Source organism: Balaenoptera borealis (genome assembly GCF_965194805.1).
Source record: "Balaenoptera borealis genome assembly, chromosome: X".
Classification (NCBI taxonomy): domain Eukaryota; kingdom Metazoa; phylum Chordata; class Mammalia; order Artiodactyla; family Balaenopteridae; genus Balaenoptera; species Balaenoptera borealis.
Genome location: NC_138881.1, coordinates 126,384,178 through 126,409,876, shown reverse-complemented (window position 1 = coordinate 126,409,876; position 25,699 = coordinate 126,384,178). Strand labels below are relative to the sequence as shown.

The window sequence follows — 25,699 nt, the reverse complement described above, 5'->3', positions numbered from 1 at the left end:
GTATAGGACTTAATGTAATCAAATCAACCAAGCATTGATAGCTTTGTTTCACACAGTCCTTTTTTGTAATGGCTTTTGCTCTAGGGGATTCCACCTGTAGTTCCTTATTCATTAAGCTAGCAACTGACTCACGGAACCACACTTAGTGTGTTTCACTCTGATGAACAGAAGAGCATAGAAGAGATAGAGTGGCTCACTTTGGACTCTGAGAAAGCTTAGAATGAGGTGAGAAGCAAGTAATATTAATTAATCACAAATTATGCTGTGGACTCTGTGTGGTGATATCAACCCCTACCCTCCAAGAATTCACATCTTAGCAGGAAAGATAGGACACATAATTTACTGTACTATAAGGCATAATGGAAGTTTCACAAAAAGCCAGCAATGAAGTGCTATAAGCTAAAAATTATAGGTTTCATTACAGCTTGGAGACATGGGCTGAGATGTGGGAAAGCATCACATGGGAACTAGCATTTAAGGGAGGGAAGGAAAAATGTATTCCCAAGAGGTCTTCTCACATTTGTTTCATTTTTGCCAGCTGCAAGAGGAAATTAGGGCCTTGAAATAACAAGAATTTCCTTTATTCTCAAAGGCAAGAAGCTGAACCTCAGGCAGATTGAGTCTGTTAAAAAGATCATTCTAACACAAGGGGGATTTACAGATCATCAGAAGGGTCCCTCTGGTTCCAAAGAACCCAACTATTTTAGATGCTACTGTTTTCGAATGCAAGTTAGTGTGTCCAATGCCCAGTGAGGCCAAACAAATGGAAACATTGGGGTTTGGAGCAGAGAAAGCTTTATTGCAGGGCCGTGCAAGGAGAACAGGTAGATCATGCTCAAATTCCCCAATGGAGAAACAGGGGATTTGTACCTGGGAGGGCCCCACAGGGTCCTGCTAAGTTTCACTACCCTTAGACAGAGTATGTATGTTATAGTGAAATGAACTTTAGGAATTAGGAGCTCTAAGTGTGAGTCCTAACTTTGGCCCAGATCAGCAGTGTAACCATGGACAAGGCATTTCTGTTTTCTGGACCTCAGTTTCTTCTTCTGGGAAATGGGACTGAAAATACCTGCTCTGCCTATCTTGCAGAAATATTTATTAAATCAAGAAGCATTTACTGACTATATGCTATGTGCCAATCACCATACTATGCATCAGATTAGAATAATATGTAGAGACCCTTCTCTCAAGTTTCTCACACTTATGTGCAGAAGACAGACACATAAACAGACTGGATATACTGTGTTTCCGTCAAGTAGAGCATTTATAGGGACATGAAAGTCATCTAACTTTTTGTTTTTTGATGTGGCACCCCAGGCAGGAGTGGCTCCATCTTGAGCCTAGAAAGTTATTTCAACAGTGTTAAGCACTAAGCTACTTGTACAAAGTGCTCTGGGATTTCTGTGAGCTGGAGAACTCACTATGCCTATAGGGCACATACAAAGTTACCACGGAAGAGGTAATATTTGAGCATGGACTTGAATGGAATTTGTTCCACATATGAAGAGGAAAGGGCATTCCTGGCAGGACAAAAAAGAACCCAACAATTTGTAGAAAGGCACAAAAGCATGAGAGCTTTGTTTTGCAAAATCACAAGTATTGGCAGATGGCTGGAGAGTGGGGGAAAAGTGTGAATATCAGAAAATGAGGATGGAGCAACACATCTGAGGTAATTGTTAAAACCTAGATGTGTTCCATATAAGGGCTAAATGCAGTAGTGAAGCTCTGGTATTCCAATTAGGAAGCCCAAGGGCTTCCAGTATACTGAAGCCTTTTGCCTATAGCTTCAGGATTTAATGGGAAACTTGCAGAAAACTGGGATTCTTTTTTTTTAGGTTTTATTGGAGTATACTTGATTTACAATGTTTTGTTAGTTTCAGGTGTACAGCAAAGTGAATCAGTTATACGTATACATATATCCACTCTTTTTTTTATGATTCTTTTCCCATATAGTCCATTACAGAGTATTGAGTAGAGTTCCCCGAGCTATACAGCAGGTTCTTATTAGTTATCTATTTTATATATAGTAGTGTGTATATGTCAATCCCAATCTCCCCATTTATCCCCCAGCCTTATCCCTTGGTGACCATAAGTTTGTTTTCTACATTCGTGATTCTACTTTTGTTTTGTAAATAAGTTCATTTGTACCCTTTTTTTTTTTAGATTCCACATATAAGCAGTATCATATGATATTTGTCTCTCTCATTATGACTTCACTCAGTATGACAATCTCTAGGTCCATCCATGTTGCTGTGAAGGGAACCCTCCTACACTGTTGGTGGGAATGTAAATTGGTGCAGCCACTGTGGAGAACAGTCTGGAGGTTCCTTAAAAAACTAAAAATAGAACTACCATATGACCCAGCAATCCCACCCCTGGGCATATACCCAGAAGAAACCATAATTCAAAAAGACACATGCACCCCAATGTTCATTGCAGCACTATTTACAATAGCTAGGACATGGAAGCAACCTAAATGTCCATCAACAGAGGAATGGATAAAGAAAATGTGGTACATATATACAATGGAATATTACTCAGCCATAAAAAGGAACGAAGTTGTGCCATTAGCAGAGACGTGGATGGACCTAGAGACTGTTGTACAGAGTGAAGTAAGTCAGAAAGAGAAAAACAAATATTGTATAATATCGCTATATGTGTAATCTAGAAAAATCACACAGATGAACTTATTTGCAAAGCAGAAATAGAGACACAGACGTAGAGAACAAACATACAGACACCATGGTGGGGAGGTGGGGTGGGATGAATTGGGAGATTGGGCTTGATGTATATACACTACCATGTGTAAAATAGATAACTAATGAGAACCTACTGTATAGCACAGGAAACTCTACTCAATGCTCTGTGGTGACCTAAATGGGAAGGAAATCCAAAAGAAGAGTGGATATATGTATACGTATAGTGGATTCACTTTGCTGTACAGCAGAAACTAACACAACATAGTAAAGCAAGTACACCCCAATAAAAATTAATAAAAAAAGAAGACGTGGTACATATATACAATGGAATACTCAGCCATAAAAAAGAACAAAGTAATGCCATTTGCAGAAAACTGGGATTCTTATGACTAATATACTGCTTGGTTTGGGTGTTTGATGGTGATATATTTCAAGTGACTCATCCTCTACTAATAATGGCTATTAATGATTTTACTATCTTTTCTATTTCAACATTAATGTCAGATCCTGCCCTTTACTCCATGATAATAGAAATAGCCTGCCTGACACCTCAACCATTCCTGAAGAGTGTTTTTTTTAAAACTGAGGTATAATTGATGTACAATATTATATAGGTTTCAGGTGTACAAGTGATTCACAATTTTTAAAGGTTATACTCCACTTATAGTTATTATAAAATATTGGCTATATTCCCTGTGTTCTACAATATATTCTTGTAGCTTGTTTATTTTAACATAGTGCATTGTACCTCTTAATCTGCAACCCCTGTCTTTTCCCTTCCCCTTCCCCTTCTCTCTCCCCACTGGTAACCACTAGTTTCCTCTTTGAACTCATCTTCTATTAATCTTCCCCCTTGGTATCTCCACTACAGACACAGTGGCATAGTTGCTATTTTTGGAACACATTGGTCACATTTCTACCTCAGGGCCTTTGCATTTTCTGCTCCCTCTACTTTGAATGTTCTTTCTTCAGGTGTCCATAAGGCTCACTCTCATTACCTTCAGGTTCATTGCTTAAATGTCACCTACTCAGTGAGGTATTCCCTGAACACGCTATTGAAAATTGCAATGCCTCATCAATAGTTTCTACTCACATCTTATTTTTTTTCCTGAGACATATTGCCTTTTAACATATTATATAGTTTACTTATTTTACTTGTTTCTTTTTTGTCTTCCCTCTACTCAAATGTAAGCTTCAAGATGGTAACAATCTTGGTATGTTTGCTGATGTACTTATATTGCTTAGAATAATACCTGGCATATAGTACATGATCAAAAATTATTTGTTGAGTGAAACAATTAGCAAACTTTTAGTCAGCTCTATCCCAGACTTGCTGGGTGATTTGAGAAATGTTCTTCCTTTCTGCTTTATCATATGTCAAATATATGATGGGATAAAACTGGATGCTTTCTATAAGGGTCTTTCAGTTCTGAAATTCTAGGAAAGAGGCTAGACGACCACTAAGTATAGGCTGAGATATTGTGCTCTTAAGGAATCATATTAAGATGCTATTTGCCTGTTGGTGCTTTACGATGACCTAGAGGGGTGGGATAGGGAGGATGGGAGGGCGGCTCAAGAGGGAGGGGATATGGGGACATGTGTATGCATATGGCTGATCACTTCATTGTGCAACAGAAACTAACATGGTATTGTGAAGCAATTATACTCCAATAAAGTTCTATTAAAAAAATAAAAAAAAAAGAAAGATGCTATTTGCCTGGAACCCTCGGAATACCTGAACCCTATATTGCCCGATCTATACCTCGCCTCTGCAAGGTCCCCACAGAAATACATGCTTTTAGGAAAGAAAAATCATTCGTTAGTTAATTGATTCAGTAGATATGTATTGAACACCTACAATGTGCTAGGTACTGTGCTATGCTCCTGGCACACATCAAAGAAGATCCAAGACAAAAATCCATAGCTTTACAGTAAGGAGAAAAAAATGATGATAAATAGAAAAAATTAATTACATGGCATGTTATAAGTTAGGTACTATGGGAAAAGAAAGAGCATGGTAAAGTTTACTAACCATAGTATGGATAGTAAACTGAATGGAGGTCGGGGTAGGCCTCATTTACAAGATAATAAGAAAAAAAAAACAAGATAGTTAAGCAAAGACTTGAAAGAGGTATGAAAGCATACCAAGTGCAAAGGCTATGATGTAAGAGAGACTGGCATGTTGAAAGAGCAGCAAGGAAGCCAGAGTGGCTGGAACAGAGTGAGCAAGGGAGGGCATAGTAGAAGATAAGCCAGAGAGGAACAGAAGATAAGATCATGTAAGACCCTGTAAGCCATAGCAAGGACTTTGGCTTTTACTCTGTATAAGATGAGGAAATACTAGACGGCTATTGTGTAGAGAATATATTGGGTTGGCCAAAAAGTTTGTTCAGGTTTTTTGGTAAGATGTTATGGAAAAACCCGAACGAACTTTTTGGCCAACCCAATACTATAAGGAGAAAGGGTAAAAGTAGAGATACCAGTTAGGGTGCTATGGAAGTAATAAAACTTTAACTTATTACTGTGGTGGAATAAAAACCAGCTGTTGAGAAGCAAAGGGTGGGGTGACAAGGGAGCCAGGGTGCTACAAAACATAGTGAACAGTGAAATGAGGACAATACCTGAGGAGGGTGTGGGTATGTGTGTGCATGCATGAAGGGCTAAAAAGTACCTCCTTCCCATCTGTATTCCCATCTGTTTCTTTCATCCCCAAAAAAGGGGATTTCCTATATTGCCTTTTACTTCTGGTCTTTGCATAGGAATCAAAACAGGTTAAAACCTGGCTGGGACTGAGGTCCTATGATCTGATTATCACATTTTGAGGGGTCTTGGACCTTCTTTGAAAAGCCAACTGAAGATTACTTGCTGTACAGTAGATCTCTAAGACTCATTCATCTTGTATAACTGAAACTTATTACCCTTTCACTAATACCTCCACTTTCACTCCAGTTCCTGGCAACCACCATTCTATTCTCTGCTTTATGGGTTTGACTATTTTAGATTCCACATATAAGTGAAATCCTACAGTATTTGTCTTTGTCTGGCTTATTTCACTTAGCATAATGTCCTCCAAGTTCATCAATGTTGTTGAAAATGGTAGGATTTCCTTCTTTTTTAAGGCTGGATAATATTACATTGTATGTATATACATGTTCTTATCCATTCATCTGTTGATGGACACTTAGTTTGCTTACATGTCTTTGCTATTGTGAATAATTTTGCAATAAACATGGGAGTGCAGACATCTCTTTGAGATCCTGATTTCAATTCCTTTGGATATATATACCCAGAAGTAGGATTGCTGGATCCTATGGTAGTTCTATTTTTAATTTTTGAGGAGCCTCCATGCTATTTTCCATAGGAGCTGCACCAATTTATATTCTCACCAAGAGTGCACTAGGGTTCCCTTTTCTCCATATCCTCGCCAACACTTGTTATCTCTTATCTTTTTTGATAATAGCCATTCTAACAGATGTGAGGTGATATCTCATTATGGTTTTGATCTGCATTTCCCTGATGAGTAGTGATGTTGAGCACCTTTTCATACCTGTGGCCATTTGTATGTCTTCTTTGGAGTAATGTCTATTCCAGCCAATTAAAAATACTGTGTTGAATACTTAAAACTTACTAAGTGGGCAGATTTTATGTTAAGTGTTTTTGTCACAAAAATCATAATAATTTAATAACAATAAAATAAAAGAGGGTGGAAGGAAAGTTTTGAAGGGGATGGATCTGTTTATGGCATAGATTGTGGTGAGGAGTCTATTAGCCTGAGTGTAGTCAGGATGCTTTCTGCTGCAGCAAAAGCTTGAAGGGTCTTGAAAGTTGTAACAAGGAGGAGGGAAGGCAAGAAGGGAAGACAGTATGATGCAGTTGTTCAGAGAGCATTAGGATGCATTTAAGAACCAAGGAAACGAGCATAGCATAATTTGGCTTGTGAAGTACCCCACCCCAACCAACATCTGCTTTCTCATCACTGCTCTATGCTTAGGTGGGATGGGCAAGAAGTGGATGGGAAGGAAGATAGGAAAGTTATTATAAATCAGTTCTGCTCCTAAGCAGAAATCAATACCTTTTGCATCTTGCTTTGATTATCTATTTGTTGTGGTTTTATTTGCCATGTCCCTAGGACAGCTGGGTAGACATAAAGTAATTTCCCCTTGGCATTACTCATAAGATGCAGTATCTTGGAAATACTAATATAAGTGGAGAGAAGGAACACAATTTTCTTTATTAAACCCTTATGAAATCTTTTAATTATCCAACAGGAGCAAGCTTCTCAGTGAAAGACATTTCTCTTATATCAGATTCTTTGAGTCATGAAACCCCCTATTTATGCCTTAAGAATAAAGGGTAGATTGGTAAGGTATTGCAGGCTGACTTGGGAATGGAGCTTTTGTCCAAGACACATGGGAATTTTTATAAATATCCAAGGGATTAGTTAGAGCTGCAAGGACACTTGCCATCTACTTCTAACCTGTTACTATTTAAATAAGGAAATGGAAAATAAGATATGGGTAAATATTTGCTGAAGGGCACACACTTGGTTTCTGCCTTCCAGCCTAGGGTTCTTGCTAATAAACACCTGAGCATGTTTGCTTTAGTCAGCCTGCTTTGAGCAATATCTACTACTGCTACTCTGATCATTTATGAGGTGTCACACATTTATCATGTTTAAGAATTAGCCAGGATTGGAGATTCTTGCCAGTTGGCCACCTAAAGCTCCAAGAGGATAGCAGAGATTGAATCCAATATAACCAGGAGGTATACAGGTTAGCTAGAAATAGCTCATCAGAGTTAGGTGTCAAATAATTCTGAAATTTTGCTGTGTGAGTCCCATTTACACATAGCAGGCTACTTTCTAGGCCAAAGAAAGTTGAGTCTCAAAAATATCTGCAGGAAAACAGAGGGGAAACTTTGGAATCGATTATTTAGACAGACTAATGCAGAAGAATGAGTATGTGGGCATGGCAAGTCGTACCCTATCCGGATTTCCACTGAGGGATCCATGAACAGTCTCTCCAACATGTTGTCCCTATTAAGAGAACATGAGCTCTTCAGACTTGACCTCTGAGGTTTTTGATGTCCTCCATAAACTTTGTAATTTTTTTCTGGCCAGCTACTGTGTGTGTGTGTGTACATGTACAAGTGTGTGTATGTATTCTCAAAGAGCCATCTTCTTAAACAAAGCTATAGCAGTTGCTGTAAGCAGCAGAGCCATCTTTTGTGCTTGTTTATTATCAGATTAAAGATATTCTTTCTAGGGACTTCCCTGGTGGTGCAGTGGTTAAGACTCCACGCTCCCAATGCAGGGGGCCCGGGTTCGATCCCTGGTCAGGGAACTAGATCCCACATGCATACTGCAACTAAGAGTTCACATGTCACAACTAAGGAGCCCGCCTACTGCAACTAAGATCCAGTGCAACCAAATAAATAAATATAAAAAGAAAGGTATTCTTTCTATACATCTCTCCTCTCCAGTGCAGTCTCTAAATTGTTTAACTCACATGATAGCCTGCTGAGGAGTATTGTTTCAGAAATAATTAAACTGCTATCAGGAGTGAATGAGTCAGTACCTGGTGTTTCCAGACTTCTTTGGTGGTGGATTAGCTAAGGGAGCTCAGTTAGGGTAGACAAATGATATTTGTTTTCCTAAAGGTGGTAAGGTGGGATTTATATCTGATCTAAAAATCTAATATTGAATGCTACTTTGAGAGGCTATCTAGTTCATTCAATCCATCCCTTGTGTTCATAAAGTCTTGGATCTCAGTGAACCTAAACAAATAAAATCCCATTATTCTTAGCAGCACTCCATTGCTGGTGAACGAGAACTCAGCTCCATGTTTAATACCATTCATTTTAGCTTAATATCATGTTCTGTTATTCTTCCTTTTAGGTTAACAATTCATGCCGAGTGTCCCATGCATTTGGAAGATTTTCCTATGGATGTGCATGCCTGCCCACTGAAGTTTGGCAGCTGTATGTATTTTCTCACTTTCTGTTTGCCTGATCTTTTTCCAAAAGAAACAGAATATTTCCTATTCTGTCCCTTAGTAGTTTCAAAAGCTGAGACCTTTAATTCAGGCTGGTATGTGAGTGAGGAAGGGGAGTGGGGTGGAGTAGTACTAACTGATCAGGAGGAGATTTAACCTTTAACAGTTTTCCTTCTAGACAGGAAACCTTATTTCACCATTTTAAACTAATTTGTCTTTCATTAGATTGAAACATTAACATCTGTTTCCTAAATTATCCAGAAGACAAACCAAGATAGAACTAATATAAAGTACAATAGTAGCTTCCTAAAGGCAAGATCCCTCAAACAGAATGTGTTTGTATTTTTGAAATGCCTATTCTACCTGCATCCTCATATACTATAGTTCTATCTAATTCCCTACAGTAAATGGTAGATGGGAAGAGACTCTAGAAATTTCCTCATTTTTAGAGAGTACTGCCTTTGCCAGTAGCTGTAAATCTGGCAGAGAAATGAATAGATACATAGCCTATTTTCAAATGAATTAGAAAAATCAAAATTGAATAGAATTTGAGTGAGTTTCTGACTAAGAATTTCAGAGTAAGTTTCATTTGGGAGTCATCAGAGCAATATATCAAGGTCTGTGTTGATCATCTCTAAATTAGATTTACCTCTGTATTTTGAAGTAGAAAGTGCGTTTGAAAAGACCCAAATAATTATGTGTGACATATTTTTTCAATCATTGTCAAATATTTACAGATTGTCTCCCATGGGCCAGGCTCTGTTCTAGGAGCTTGGAATGTATCCATGAATAAGACAAAGACCTGCCCATATGGAGCTTACACTGTAGAGGACAGAGTGATGGCAAAAGAGAAAACAAACACTAGATGAAAAAGTAAAGTATAAAGTATGTTGTAAAATGAGATGCACCATGAGAAGACATAAAAGTACTACAGAATAAGGTGGGGTCAGTCATGTCTAGGTGGAAGATGAGCATTGCCATTGAAATTTAAAATAGAGTAATCAGCGTAGGTCTCTTTGAAAAAGTGAAATTTCGGCAGAAATTTTGAGGAGGTAAAAGGTTTAACAAGGCAGATATTTGAGGAAATAATACTCTAGTTAGAGGGAACAGCCAGGGAGTCAGAAAAGTATCTCAGATATGAGATCAAATAGGGGATCAGGTCATCTAAGTCTTGAAGAACATTAAAAGGCTTTGAATTTTATTCTGGGGGAAAATAGGGAGTGATTGGAATATTTTGAACAAAATAATTATGTTATCTGATTTATGGTTTTTAAAGAATCATTATGGATACTCTGTTAAAAATATAAGTATGAGAAAGATAGAAGAAGGGAGTCCAGTTAAGAGGTTATTGCAGTATTTCAGATGAGAGATGATAATGGCTCAGGTAAGAGTGATAGTGGCATAAGTGGTAAGAAGTAATTTGATTCTGGATGTATTATGAAGGACAATCCCAGAGGATCCTCTAATGAATTAGGTGTGGAATATTAGAAAAAGAGAGAACTCAAGGGTGACTTGTAGATTTCTGGCCTAATGAATTTACTATCAAGTTAGATGAGTATTACTTCCACTCTGGGTAGGATAGAGTTGTTTGTGGATAAACAATGCTCCCCTCATGAACAATTAGGAGACCCAGAACTGTTGAGCAATAAGGATTGAAGATACTAAAATTCTGGAGAAAGGGTAGAACCTCTCACAGATGAATCTGTGACCTGTAGCTTCTTCATTCTTGGTGGTACTTGCCAATTCTGGCCATGGATTGCAACTTGGAATTCAAGTTTGGCCCTGGGCATAGGGCTGCTGCTGGATGATATTAAAAAAAAAAAAGTAATAATTCTGATGGTCACACAATGCTAAAGTGATAAAAGTAGAGATCTAAGAGATCTCAGCCTCTTGACTGATACCCCTCTCAATACAATTGCTGAATTTTGAACTTGCACAAAGTATAATAACTAATATGAAAACCTTTGAAAAGTAGAGCTGGCTTTCCTACAGTCTCCCAATGCTATAAAAAAGATGACATGCTAGGCTATCCATTTAAAACCCTGGAGAAGCTATGTCCTAAATATAAGAGGATATCAGAGACGGACTAGGTTTAACCAAAACCATAACACAGCTCAGTGCCTTATGGGATTAAGGTGATAATTATCCCACACTATCTGCCTAACAAAGGAAAGAATGAAGTCTCTCTGGTGGAAGTCAACATCATCTGAAAACTCTATATTTTTATTACACAATGTCTGGAATTCAATAAAAAATCATTAGGCATATCAATAGGCAGGATCATGTGATCTAAAACCAAGATCCAAAACCAAAACCAGAATATGAAAACAGACCTACAGGTGATTCAGATATCAGATTGTGGATAAGGACTTTTAAAAACTATGGTTAATATGTTCAAGAAAAAAGGGAAAAGATGAATAAAATAGATAAAAGATAGGGAATTTCAACAGAAAATTGGAATCTATAAAGGAGAATAAATTAGAAATTAGTTATGGAAAAGTACAATATCGAAAATTCAGAATTCAAAGGGTGGATTTAATAAGTAGAAGACAGGATTAGAGATCTTAAAAATAGTTAAATAGAAAATGGCAAAACTGAAGTACAGAGAGACAAAAATACAGAAAAGAATAAATAAATACGTGGGACACAGTAAAATATATTGTCATGTGTAATTTTGTAGAAGAAAAACAGGAAGAGAAATGAGCAAAAGCAATCATTAAGTGGCTAAAGGCCAGCCATTCTTTTTTTTTTTTTTAAACTTATTTATTTATTTATTTTTGGCTGTGTTGGGTCCTCGTTTCCGTGCGAGGGCTTTCCCCAGTTGCGGCAAGCGGGGGCCACTCCTCATCGCGGTGCGCGGGCCTCTCACCGTCGTGGCCTCTCTTGTTGCGGAGCACATGCTCCAGATGCACAGGCTCAGCAGTTGTGGCCCACGGGCCCAGTTGCTCTGCGGCATGTGGGATCCTCCCAGACCAGGGCTCGAACCCGTGTCCCCTGCATTGGCAGGCAGACTCTCAACCACTGCGCCACCAGGGAAGCCCGGCCAGCCATTCTTAAAACTGATGAAAGTTATCAATCCAAAGATTCAAGAAATTGGTAAACACCAAGCAGGATAAATACAAAGAAAACAACACTGATTCTAAAGTTTAAATAGAAATATAAAAGTGCCAAAAATAGCTAAGACAATCTTGAAAAAGACAAAGCTGGAGAGTTTACAATCAGAGTTTACAATCAAATCAAATCCAATACCAGATAAGAAGACCTATTTTAAAGTGTTAAAGCTTTGGTATACTTTAAAGCAATATGTATTATTGTTGCAAAGATAGAAAAATAGACTAATGGGGCATAGCAGAAAGTACACACACACACACACACACACACACACACACACACAGATGGGGGGGGCTTTATCTCTCTCATACACAAAAATAAATTCCAGATGGATTACAACTCTAAATGTGAAAAGGTGAAAGGTAAAACAATAAAGCTTTTAGAAGAAAACATAAGAGAATATCTTTATGATATTAGAAGAGATATAAATTACTTAAACAGGACATAGAATAGCACTAACCAGAAAGGTAAAAGAGGATGACTTGGAATATGTTAAAAATTAAGAAATTCTCTTTATCAAAAGATAATGGTGAAAAGGCAAGCCATAGAGTGCGAGAAAATATTTGCATTGCATGTACATGACAAATTACTCAAATCCATAATTATTGATATCCCCTACAAGTCTATAAGTAGTAGTCAGAAACCTCAATAGAAAAAAAAAGGCCAAAGTGTTGAACAGTCACCTTATAAAACAGGGTTTTCCGATCACCCACATAAAGTGATCAATTACATTAGTCAGCAGGGAAATGCAAATTACAGTCCAGAGGATATTACTCCACACCCACTAGAATAACTAAAGTGCATTGCTGATAGGAATGTAAATTTGTACAAAGGTTTTGAGAAGTTGTTTGGTGGTATCTACTAGTGCTGGACATACACGTATCATATAGCCTAGCATCTCTAGCCCTGAGTATATTTCCAAACATAAATCAGTACTTATGTCTACCAAAGGCATATAATGAATGTTCATAGCATAGCTAATTTTAGTAGACTTGATACTACTCTAATGTCCATCAAAATGGATTAAAAATCTGTGACAAAGAAATTAACACAACATTGTACATCAACTATACTTCAATAAAAATATCTGTGACATATTCATACAATGGAATACTATAAAAGAATGACAAGTATATTATACTCAACAACTCAATCTGGATGAGGTCACAGGTTTAATGCTGAGTGAAAGCCAGACACATCCATGTATATAGTGCATGATTCCATTTATGTCATATATAAAAGTAGGCAAAACTAATCTGTGGTGTTAGAAATCTTTAATATTTCATCCATCATTGCTATTGGTAGTATTTCCAAATTTCTATCATATTAAACTATGGAAATCAGGAATAAGAGTTGGAATTCCCAAGAATTTCATAAATTAAATGTTATTCATAAAACACTTCAGACTTTCATGCCCTTTGCTCATTATTATGGATATACAACTTTTTAAAATATGAAATAACAAGTTTAGAAATATTAGCAAATGCCAGTAACATTACTATAGAAGATACTCAAACACTGGAAAACACCAGCAAATCTTATTGGGTAGTATTTGAATTAAAACATTTGGATCTCTTAGCAAGGTAACAGAACTATACAAAATCAAATGTCAAAATTGCCAGTTTAAGGGTTTATTTTGCTTCTCAAACTTGTTATATCTTGAAAGGACACTCACAGGGTTTGTATACTGTATACTATGCATATAGACAATATATAATTTGCAAGAATGACTTGCTATTAGCAGCATACAGGGCTACAAAGATACACTTATAATAAGCAAAATCAACTGATCCGATCAACATGTACTCCTGTGCTGATATTTAGAATTTCAATACTTTTGACTCAGTGTGCCAGCATTTCCTGTTCTTGCTTTTCACTTGACATTAGTAGATTTCTTTAAGGCAGTAATGTTTCTGTGTCTATTGTTAAGCTTTAATTCTTATAGTAGAATTATAATACTTTTTCCTTTTTGCTGATTTCTCAACTATTTTTCTCAGTATTTGAAATTCAGAAAAAATATATAAATTTCCCAACAAATGCCAGGAAGGAATTTACACATAGAAACAATAGTCAGGATAATGGTTACACCTGATGGGGGTCATGCTTGATAAGGGACACAACTAGTGCTTCTGGGTGCTGATTATATGGAATGTAAGTCTGGTGTTCAGAAAAGATATCTGGACTGGAGATTTAATTCAGGTTTCATCCATATAGGTGATATTTAAAGCCATAAGGCTGGAGAAGTCATCTATAGCATTTAGAGGCTAAAGAGAAGAGAATAACTCAGTAAATGAGAAGGATAGGATAGCTGAAGTATGAGGAAACTTAAGGGAACATATTGTCCAGGAAACCAAATAAAGTACATTAAGAAGGAGAGAGTGGTTTAAATTCTTAAGTGGGCAGTTAAAGTTAACCTTAAAATCTCTAATAAGGAAGCAATTCTGGAATGGTGAAGTGAGAACTTCTGAAAATCCACTCTTCCATAAAAGCAACAAGAACATTTTCAAAAATTGGCAAAATAAACTTTCAATCCAAACTCTAACCAAAGGCTCACAACAATCTGAGGAGTGTTAGTCAAGAAAAATGGCTGATTCTCAGTAAGGCCAGAGAACTCTGTTCCCATCCTCTTTACCCCCACTCTGTAGAAGCCTGGAAGATTTTTTAGTGATAAAATGGTCAATCCATCAGGAAGATATAACAATTATAAAGATATATGCACCTAATCATAGAACCCCAAAATACATGGAGCAAAACTGATAAGAATTGAAAGGAGAAATAGACAATTCAACAATAAAAACTGAATATTTTAATATTCCACTTCCAATAGAACAACTAGACAGAACATCAACATAGAAATAGAAGACTTGAACACACTACAAACCAACTAGATCTAGTAAACATTTATATTGCGCTCTACCAAACAATATCAGAACACACATTATTCTCAAGTGCACATGGAACATTTTCTGTGGTAGACTATATGTTAGGCCATAAAACAAGATGCAATCAGTTTAAAAGTATTGGAACCATACAAAGTGTGTTATCTAACCTCAATTGAATGAAATTAGAAATCGATAACAGAAGGGAATTTGGGAAATTCACAAATATGTTGAAATTAAATAACACACACCTAAATAAACAATGGCTCAAAGAAGAAATCACAAGGGAAATTAGAAAATATTTTGAAATTAGTGAAAATTATGCACAATGTATAAACAGCCTAAAGCAGTGTTCAGAGGGAAATTTATAACTGTAAAGCCTGTATTAAAAAGAAGAACCTGACCTTCCACCTTAAGAAACTAGAAAGAGAAGAGCAAACTAAACCCAAAAGAAGCAGAAGGAAGAAAATAATAAATATTAGAGTGAAATTAAATAAAACAGAAAATAGAAAAACATTAAAGAAAATCAAATAATCTAAAAGTTGGTTCTTTGGGGACTTCCCTGGTGGCGCAGTGGTTGGGAGTCTGCCTGCCGGTGCAGGGGACGCGGGTTTGAGCCCTGGTCCGGGAGGATCCCATATGCCGCGGAGCAGCTAGGCCCGTGCACCACAACTGCTGAGCCTGCGCTCTAGAGCCCACGAGCCACAACTACTGAAGACCATGCACCTAGAGCTGGTGGTCCACAACAAGAGAGGCCGCCACGGTGAGAGGTCCGCGCACCACAAGGTAGGGTGGCCCCTGCTTGCTGCAGCAATGAGGACACAACTCAGCCAAAAATAAATAAACAAATTAATTAAAAAAAAAAAAAAAGTTGGTTCTTTGAAAAGATCAGTAAAACTGATAAACCTTTAGCTAGACTGACCAAGGGGTGTGGGGAACACAAAACACACACACACACACAAAACAAGAGAATAATCATATTACTAAAATCATGAAAGAGGGGACATCACTACTGACCTTACAGAAATAAATAGGATTATACAGGAAAACTATGAGCTGCAAATTATAGGTCAACAAATTATATAACCTAGATGAAATGGAAAAATTACTAGTAACACACAAACTACTGAAACTGACTGAGGAAAAAAAATAGAAATTTTTATTGGACCTATAAAAAGAGACTTAATTAGTAATTTTATAACTTCCCACAAGGGAAAGCCCAGGTCCAGATGGTTTCACCATTGAATTTTACCAGACAGTTAAAGAAGAATGAATGCTAAGTCTTCACAAAGTCTTGTAAAATACAGAAGAGGAGGTGACATTCAGTCAGGTCAGTATCACTATGCTACCAAAACCAAAGATCACAAGAAAAGCAAAGCAAAGACAAATATTCTTTATGAATATAAACACAAAGATCTTCAACAAAATACTAGCAAACCAAATAAAAAAAACTTATAAATGGATTATCCACTATCTTTAAGTGGGATATATCCCAGGAATATAAAGTTGGCTTAACATCCAAAAATCAATCAATGTAATACACCATATCAATAGAATAAAGGACAAAAACCACTTGATCATTTCGACAAATGCATAAACACATATACTTCATGCCAGAAATCCAAATTTGTCCTGATTTGCCGATAACTAGTGCCTATAACTTACCCTGTAACTTTGGATAATTTAAAATCCTGACTAAGTATTTGAATTAGTTATAAACATATACAGTGTTTGTTTCCATTTGGTTTTATATGTATGCCAACCTTAGGCTGTAGTTGTTATGTTCATCAGAACTCTTGTACTTTTACTGAATATGCCCAAACCAAACTGATTATTTTTTTTTCTCTAAAACCTTCTTTTGTGTTCCCTGCCTTGGTTTAGATCCTGTATTCGGGTTGTTGTTTATCTCTTCAACCTCATCTCATATCGCTTTCCCCTTTACATCAGCCTTCTGCCAGTTCCTAGAACACTGCAACACTGCAAGATGTTTCCCACTTAGAAGACTTTGCACTTTCTGTTTTTTATGGTTGTTTGTTTGTTTGTGGCCTGAAATATTCTCCAGCAAGCTCTGGCTTTTGCTTATTTTCCATTTTCCTGCTTAAAAGCCACCCCCTCAAAGGGGTTTTCTGTGATCACTGTATCTAATGAAACCCCTCCCCACCTCATAAACTCTGTTTTATTTTTTTATAGCACTTATCACTGTATGATATTATCTTTATTTATTTACTTATATATTTTTTGTCTTTTTCCACTAGACTATAAGCTCAATGAAAGGATGGGACCTCAAATGTCTTATGATCTCTGTACATTAACTATCTAATACAATGTCTTAGTATTTGTTGAATGAGTGACTGACTTAATCAAGCAAGCAAGCAATCATTCTCTGACAGTATGAATTCAAAGGGAATGCCTTCTCATTGGTGTTATCATGGCAAGATTGATTTTTACCTCCCATATTCCTGGGGCTGGCACATACCAAGGCTCGAGTAACAGAAAGAGGCATTTGGCAAAGCAACTAAAGGCAAAGAGATGCTAGTGCCATCATAGCCAATACAATATATGTTGAGGGGGCCATTCTGGGAATGCTGTAGTTCTGATTGTCTGATAGATATCCTTTCTGCAGTATCCATTTCCCAAGCCACTCTACCCCTGCTCCTCCATGAAAAAAAATGAAACTGAGGAGAAGGGGTAGGACTCTATGTGAGGGAATTTGAGGGCTTACAGGAACCCAAAGGTCAGGGAGGAAGGAGAGAAGAAAGAGAAGGCCTAAAGGGGAAGAGTTCTCTTCCCCAGTGGGTGAATGAATTCCATCATTAGCCAAGTACTTGCAAAAGTTACAAACTCTGTGTCATCTAGAATCCTTCCTTAGACTTCCTCCTTTTCTTTCTTAACCATCATGAAAAGCCACCAGTTATATTCTGCCACTGAGATCTCCTCCCTATTCCACTTAATTCATCCCACTGTCTAATACTCTATATTGTGTCCTAAATGTCATTCACACCAAACATTGTGATGGCCTTTTAACTACTGTCTTGGCTTTAGTTTCACTCTTTCTAACCAGGCATCCATATTGCAGGTTGAGCAATCTTTCCAAATTATACATCTGGCCATATCATCTCTCTATTTCAGGCATGTCCACAAGAACTTATAGCCTATGGACTAAAACCCTTATTTCATTTTTAAAAATTTAAGTATAGTTAATTTAAAATATTATATTAGTTTCAGGTGTACAACATAGTGATTCAATATTTTAATACATTATACTTCATTTAAAGTTATTATAAATTATTGGCTATATTCCCTGTGCTGTACAGTATATCCCTGTATTTTACTTATTTTATACATAGTATAGTTTGTGTCTCTTAATCCCCTACCCCTATCTTGCCCTCCCCCAAGTCCTCTTCCCACTGGTAAGAACTAGTTTGTTCTCTATATCTGGGAGTCTGTTTCTGTTTTCTTATATTCATTAGTTTGTTGTAATTTTTAGATTCTGTATATAAGTGATAACATACAGTATGTGTCTTTCCTTGTCTGACTTATTTCACTGAGCATAATACCCTTCAAGTCCATCCATGTTGCTGTTGCAAATGTCAAAATTTCATTCTTTTTTATGGTTGAGTAACATCCCATTTTACCCCCCCCCCCACACACACACACACAAACACACACAATATATTGTCTTTATCCATTCATCTGTTGATGGACACTTAGCTTGCTTCCATATCTTGGCTATTGAAAATAATGCTGCTTTGAAACTTGGGGTGCAGATAATCTTTGCAAATTAATATTTTCATTTTCTGCATATATACACCCAGGAGTAGAATTTCTGGATCATATGGTAGTTCTATTTTTAGTTTTTTGAGGAACTTCCATACTGTTTTCCATAGTGGCTGCACCAACTTGCATCCCACTAACATTGTACTAGTGTACTAGGTTTCCCTTTTCTGCATATCCTTGCCAAGTTTGTTATTTGTGGTCTTTTTGATGACAGCCATTATAATACATGTGAGGCGATATCTCATTGTGGTTTTGATTTGCATTTCCATGATGGTTAGGAATATTGAGCATCTTTTCATATGACTGTTGACAATCTGTATGTCTTTGGGAAAATGTCTATTCAGGTCTTCTCTCTCTTTTTTAATCAAGTTTTTGGGGTTGTTTTTGATATTGAGTTATATGAACTGTATATATTTTGGATATTAACCCCTTATTGGACATATCATTTGCAAATATTTTCTCCCATTCAGTAGGTTGTCTTTTTGTTTTGTTGATGGTTTCCTTTGCTGCACAAAAGCTTTTAAGTTTAGTTAGGTCCCATTTGTTTACTTATCCTTTTGTTTCCTTTGCTTAAAGGGACAATCCAAAAATATACTGCTAACACTTATGTCAAAGAGTTCTCTGCCTATGTTTTCTTCTAGGAATTTTATGGTTTCTGGTCTTACATTTAAGTCTTTAATCCATTTTGAGTTTATTTTTGTATATGGTATGAGGGAGTGTTCGAAATTCATTCTTTGACATGTAGGTAGCTGTTTTCCCAGCAACATTTATTGAAGAGGCTGTCTTTTCTCCATTGTATATTCTTGCCTCCTTTGTCATAGTTTAATTGGTCATAAGTACGTGGGTTTATTTCTGGGCTTTCTATCCTGTTCCATTGATCTATATTTCTGTTTTTGTGCCAGTATCATACTGTTTTGATTACTGTAGCTTTGTAATACAGCCTGAAGTCAGGGATCATGACTTCCAACTTTGTTCTTTTTTCTCAAGATTGCTTTGGCTCTTTGGGGTCTTTTGTGCTCCCATACAAATTTTAGGATTATTTGTGCTAGTTCTGTGAAAACTGTCATGGATATTTTGATAGGGATTGTATTAAATCTGTGGATTGCTTTGAGTAGTATGGACATTTTAATATTAAACAATTTAACTATTTTAATTCTTCCAATCTGTAAACATGGGATACCTTTCCATTTGTTTGTATCATCTTCCATTTCCTTCATCAATGACTTACAGTTTTCAGAATATAGGTCCTTCGCTTCCTTAGTTAAATTTATTCCTTCTTATTTTATTCTTTCTAATACAATTGTAAATGGGATCGTTTTCTTGTTTTCTTTTTCTGATAGTTTATTATTAGTGTATAGAACAGCAACAGATTTCTGTATATTAATATTGAATCCTACAACTTTACTGAATTAATTTATTAGTTCTAATAGTTTTTTGGTGCAGACTAGCATTTTCTATGTATAGTGTCATGTCATCTGCAAAGAGTGACTGTTTTACCTCTTTCCTTCTAATATGGATGTCTTTTTTTTTTTCTTGTTTGATTGCTGTGGCTAGGACTTCCAATACTATGTTAAACAGAAATGGCAAGAGTGGGCATCCTTGTTTTGTTCCTGATTTTAGAGGAAAAGCTTTCAGCTTTTCACCATTGAAAACACAATGTTAGCTGTGGATTTGTCATAGATGGCCTTTATTATTTTGAGATATGTTCCCTCTATGCCCACTTTCTGGAGAGTTTTTATTATAAATGGATGTTGAATTTTGTAAAATGCTTTTTCTGCATCTATTGAGATGATCATGTGGTTTTTGTCTTTCCTTTTGTTAATGTGGTATACCATGCTGATTGATTTGTGGATATTGAACAATTATTGCATCCTAGAATAATTTCCACTTGATCATGGTATATAATTCTTTTTATATATTGTTGGATTTGGTTTGCTAGTATTTTGTTGAGGATTTGTGCATCTATATTCATCAGAGATATTGGCCTGTAATTTTCTTTTCTTGTATTGTCTTTGGTTGGGTATCATGGTAATAGTGGCCTCATAGAATGAATTTGGGGATGTTCCCTCCTCTTCAATGTTCTGGAATAGTTTGAGAAGGATAGGTATTAATTCTTCTTTGTATACTTAGAATTCCTCTGTGAAGCTGTCTAGTCCTGGACTTTTGCTTTTTGGGAGTTTTTTGATTACTAATTCAATTTCACTACTAGTGATCAGTCTGTTCAGATCATCTAGTTCTTTCTGACTCCGTTGTGGAAGAGTGTATGTTTCTAGGAATTTATCCATTTCTTCTAGGTTGTCCAATTTGTTGGCATATATTCATAGTATTCTCTTATGATTTTTTGTATCTCTGTAATATTCATTGTAATTTCTCCTCTTTCATTTCTTATTTTATTTGCATCTTCTCTCTCTTTTTTTTCTTAATGAGCATGGCTTAAAGTCTTGTCAATTTTATTTATCTTTTCAAAAACCCAGCTCTTGGTTTCATTTATCTTTTCTATTGTTGTGGGTTTTGGTTTTTTTTTTTTTTTTTGATCTCTACTTCATTTTTTTCCCCTCTGATCTTTATAATTTCCTTCCTTCTGCTGACTCTGGACTTTGTTTGTTCTTCTTTTTCTAATTCCTTTAGATGGTAGGTTAGGTTGTTTATTTGAGATTTTTCTTGTTTCCTGACATAGGCTTGTATTGCCATAAACTTCCCTCTTACAACTGCATTTGCTGCATCCCATAGCTTTTTGAATGTTGTAATTTCATTTCATTTGTTTCCAGGTATTTTACGATTTCCTCTCTGATTTTTTTCGTTAGCCCATTGGTTTTTTAGTAGCATGATGTTTAGCGTCTACGTGTTTGTGTTTTCTCCATTTTTCTTCCTATAATTGATTTCTAGTTTCATATTTTGTGGTCAGAAAAGATGCTTGATATAATATCTATCTTCTTAAATTTATTGAGACTTGCTTTGTGGCCAGAATGTGATCTATCCTGGAGAACTTCCATGTGCACAGAAAAGAATGTATATTCGGATGTTTTTGGACAGAATGTCCTTTAAATATCTATTAAGCCCAACTGGTCTAATGTGTCATTTAAGGCCATAAAACCCTTATTTCTTGGTGTGGGCAAATAAGATATTTTATAATATAACCTCAGCTTCCTTTTAGCCTGTAAGTCCAGGGATACCATTAATTCCCTTAACACTCCATGCTCTCTTATGGATTTTTGCCTTTGCTGTGTTGTTCTTTGGCTAGGGAAGTCCTTCTATCACCTACTGAATATGACCTCATCTTCTGAGTATCACCCAGTTTATGAATCCTTCTCTAACACTACACTCTAAGCAGAATCAATAGAGCCTCCCTCTGGTTTCACTTAACACTTGTTTTTGTTTCATTAGTGTTCATACTTCTCATGTTTAGGCTGGTGCTATAACTGTTGTGCAATGTCTGTCTCCATCAATAGATTGTGGGCATCCTGGTGGTGCTCACTGTGCCTTATTAACCTCTTTTACAAATATGGGGTCAGGCTGTGAGCAGACAATCAAGTAGTTTTCAATTTGTTTTTTGAATATATTTCTCCCTCTTCCTTCTCTTCCTTTAGTAGTTTTTGCCTTTCCTGATTTGACCTCCAACAAATGAGAAGAAAATACTTTTTCCTCCTTTTGATTATTGTCAAAGAAATGAAACCATTGCATTTTGCATAAAACAAGTTGCCACTCTGGGCCCAGTGAAGTTTCTACGGTACTGGTAGCTGCACAATTTATTGTCACATCTGTACTAGAACATGCTAGGATTTTTAGGGCTAATATTCAGGATTGTATGGTCAAGGTACTCAGTTTAAGTTAAGAGATTCAGCAAGAAATCCCTTTTCTTTCTTGGGGGTGGATAATATCTTCCATCACCTACCCCTTCCCAGAACAGAGCTGTTCTAATTTCCATTGTCAAACTCTTGGGGATATTGGGCAGAACACTGCTTTGTCCTTTAACCATAGGGAGTTACAAACACTTGAATGGCAAAGATAAGAAGACATATACAGAAACAAGAAGAACTACAATCCTGCAGCCTGTGTCACAAAAACCACATTCACAGAAAGATAGACAAGATGAAAAGGCAGAGGGCTATGTACCAGTTGAAGGAACAAGATAAAACCCCAGAAAAACAACTAAATGAAGTAGAGATAGGCAACCTTCCAGAAAAAGAATTCAGAATAATGTTAGTGAAGATGATCCAGGACCTCGGAAAAAGAATGGAGGCACAGATCGAGAAGATGCAAGAAATGTTTAACAAAGACCTAGAAGAATTAAAGAAAAAGCAAATAGAGATGAACAATACAATAACTGAAATGAAAACTACACTAGAAGGAATCAATAGCAGAATAACTGAGGCAGAAGAACGGATAAGTGACCTGGAAGACAGAATGGTGGAATTCACTGCTGCAGAACAGAATAAAGAAAAAAGAATGAAAAGAAATGAAGACAGCCTAAGAGACCTCTGGGACAACATTAAACGCAACAACATTCGCATTATAGGGGTCCCAGAAGGAGAAGAGAGAGAGAAAGGACCAGAGAAAATATTTGAAGAGATTATAGTCAAAAACTTCCCTAACATGGGAAAGGAAATAGCCACCCAAGTCCAGGAAGTGCAGCGAGTCCCATACAGGATAAACCCAAGGAGAAACACGCCGAGACACATAGTAATCAAACTGGCAAAAATAAAAATTATTGAAAGCAGCCAGGGAAAAATGACAAATAACATACAAGGGAACTCCCATAAGGTTAACAGCTGATTTCACAGCAAAAACTCTACAAGCCAGAAGGGAATAGCATGATATACTTAAAGTGATGAAAGGGAAGAACCTACAACCAAGATTACTCTAGCCAGCAAGGATCTCATTCAGATTCGATGGAGAAATCAAAAGCTTTACAGACAAGCAAAAGCTAAGAGAATTCAGCACCACCAAAGCAGCTCTACAACAAATGCTAAAGGAACTTCTCTAAGTGGAAAACACAAGAGAAGAAAAGGACCTGCAAAAACAAACCCAAAACAATTTAGAAAATGGTCATAGGAATATACATATAGATAATTACCTTAAACGTGAATGGATTAAATGCTCCAATGAAAAGACAGAGGCTTGCTGAATGGATACAAAAACAAGACCCATATATATGCTGTGTACAAGAGACCCACTTCAGACCTAGGGACACATACAGACTGAAAGTGAGGGGATGGAAAAAGATATTCTATGCAAATGGAAATCAAAAGAAAGCTGGAGTAGCAGTACTCATATCAGATAAAATAGACTTTAAAATAAAGACTATTACAAGAGACAAGGAAGGACACTACATAATGATCAAGAGATTAATCCAAGAAGAAGATATAACAATTATAAATATATATGCACCCAACATAGGAGCACCTCAATATATAAGGCAACTGCTAACAGCTGTAAAAGAGGAAATCAACAGTAACACAATAATAGTGGGGGACTTTAACACCTCACATACACCAATGGACAGATCATCCAAAATGAAAATAAATAAGGAAACAGAAGCTTTAAATGACACAATAGACTAGATAGATTTAATTGATATTTGTAGGACATTCCATCCAAAAACAGCAGATTACACTTTCTTCTCAAGTGCGCACAGAACATTCTCCAGGATACATCACATTTTGGGTCACAAATCAAGCCTTAGTAAATTTAAGAAAATTGAAATCATATCAAGCATCTTTTCTGACCACAACGCTATGAGACTAGAAATGAATTACAGGGAAAAAAACGTAAAAAACACAAACACATGGAAGCTAAACAATACGTTACTAAATAACCTAGAGATCACTGAAGAACTCAAAGAGGAAATCAAAAAATACCTAGAGACAAATGCCAATGAAAACAAGACGATCCAAAAGGGAAGCTTATAGCTATACAAGCCTACCTCAAGAAACAAGAAAAATCTCAAATAAACAATCTAACCTTACACCTAAAGGAACTAGAGAAAGAAGAACAAACAAAACCCAAAGTTAGCAGAGGGAAAGAAATCATAAAGATCAGAGCAAAAATAAATGAAATAGAAACAAAGAAAACAATAGCAAAGACCAATAAAACTAAAAGCTGGTTCTTTGAGAAGGTAAACAACATTGATAAACCATTAGCCAGACTCATCAAGAAAAAGAGGGAGAGGACTCAAATCAATAAAATTAGAAATGAAAAAGGAGAAGTTACAACAGACACTGCAGAAATACAAAGCATCCTAACGGACTACTACAAGTAACTCTATGCCAATAAAATGGACAACCTGGAAGAAATGGACAAATTCTTAGAAAGGCATAACCTTCCAAGACTGAACCAGGAAGAAATAGAAAATATGAACAGACCAATCACATGTAATGATATTGAAACTGTGATTAAAAATCTTCCAACAAACAAAAGTCCAGGACCAGATGGCTTCACAGGTGAATTCTATCAAACATTTAGAGAACAGCTAACACCCATCCTTCTCAAACTCTTCCAAAAATTGCAGAGGAAGGAACACTCCCGAACTCATTCTATGAGGCCACCATAACCCTGATACCAATACCAGACAAAGATACTACAAAAAAAGAAAATTACAGACCAATATCACTGATGAATATAGATGCAAAAATCCTCAAAAAAATACTAGCAAACAGAATCCAACAACACATTAAAAGGATCATACACCATGATCAAGTGGGATTTATCCCAGGGATGCAAGCATTCTTCAATATATGCAAATCAATCAATGTGATACACCATATTAACAAACTGAAGAATAAAAACCATATGATCATCTCAATAGATGCAGAAAAAGCTTTTGACAAAATTCAACACCCATTTATGATAAAAACCCTCCAGAAAGTGGGCATAGAGGGAACCTACCTCAACATAATAAAGGCCATATATGACAAACCCACAGCAAACATCATTCTCAATGGTGAAAAACTGAAAGCGTTTCCTCTAAGATCAGGAACAAGACAAGGATGTCCACTCTCCCCACTATTATTCAACATGGTTTTGGAAGTCCTAGCCATGGCAATCAAAGAAGAAAAAGAAATAAAAGGAATCCAAATTGGAAAAGAAGAAGTAAAACTGTCACTGTTTGCAGATGACATGATACTATACATAGAGAATCCTAAAGCTTTTACCAGAAAACTACTAGAGCTAATCAATGAATTTGGTAAAGTAGCAGGATACAAAATTAATGCACAGAAGTCTCTTGCATTCCTATACACTA

At 36.4% G+C, this 25,699-nt stretch overlaps 1 protein-coding gene across 2 annotated transcripts in view; it reads left to right on the top strand.

The window, feature by feature from the left end:
- Positions 1-25,699, top strand: part of GABRA3 (gamma-aminobutyric acid type A receptor subunit alpha3) — a 606,794-nt gene that overhangs the window by 539,043 nt on the left and 42,052 nt on the right. For both annotated transcript variants that reach the window (XM_082376147.1, XM_082376148.1), the window contains exon 6: positions 8,596-8,678. In XM_082376147.1, coding sequence (XP_082232273.1) covers positions 8,596-8,678 — 83 coding nt within the window. The remainder of the gene's footprint in view (positions 1-8,595; positions 8,679-25,699) is intronic.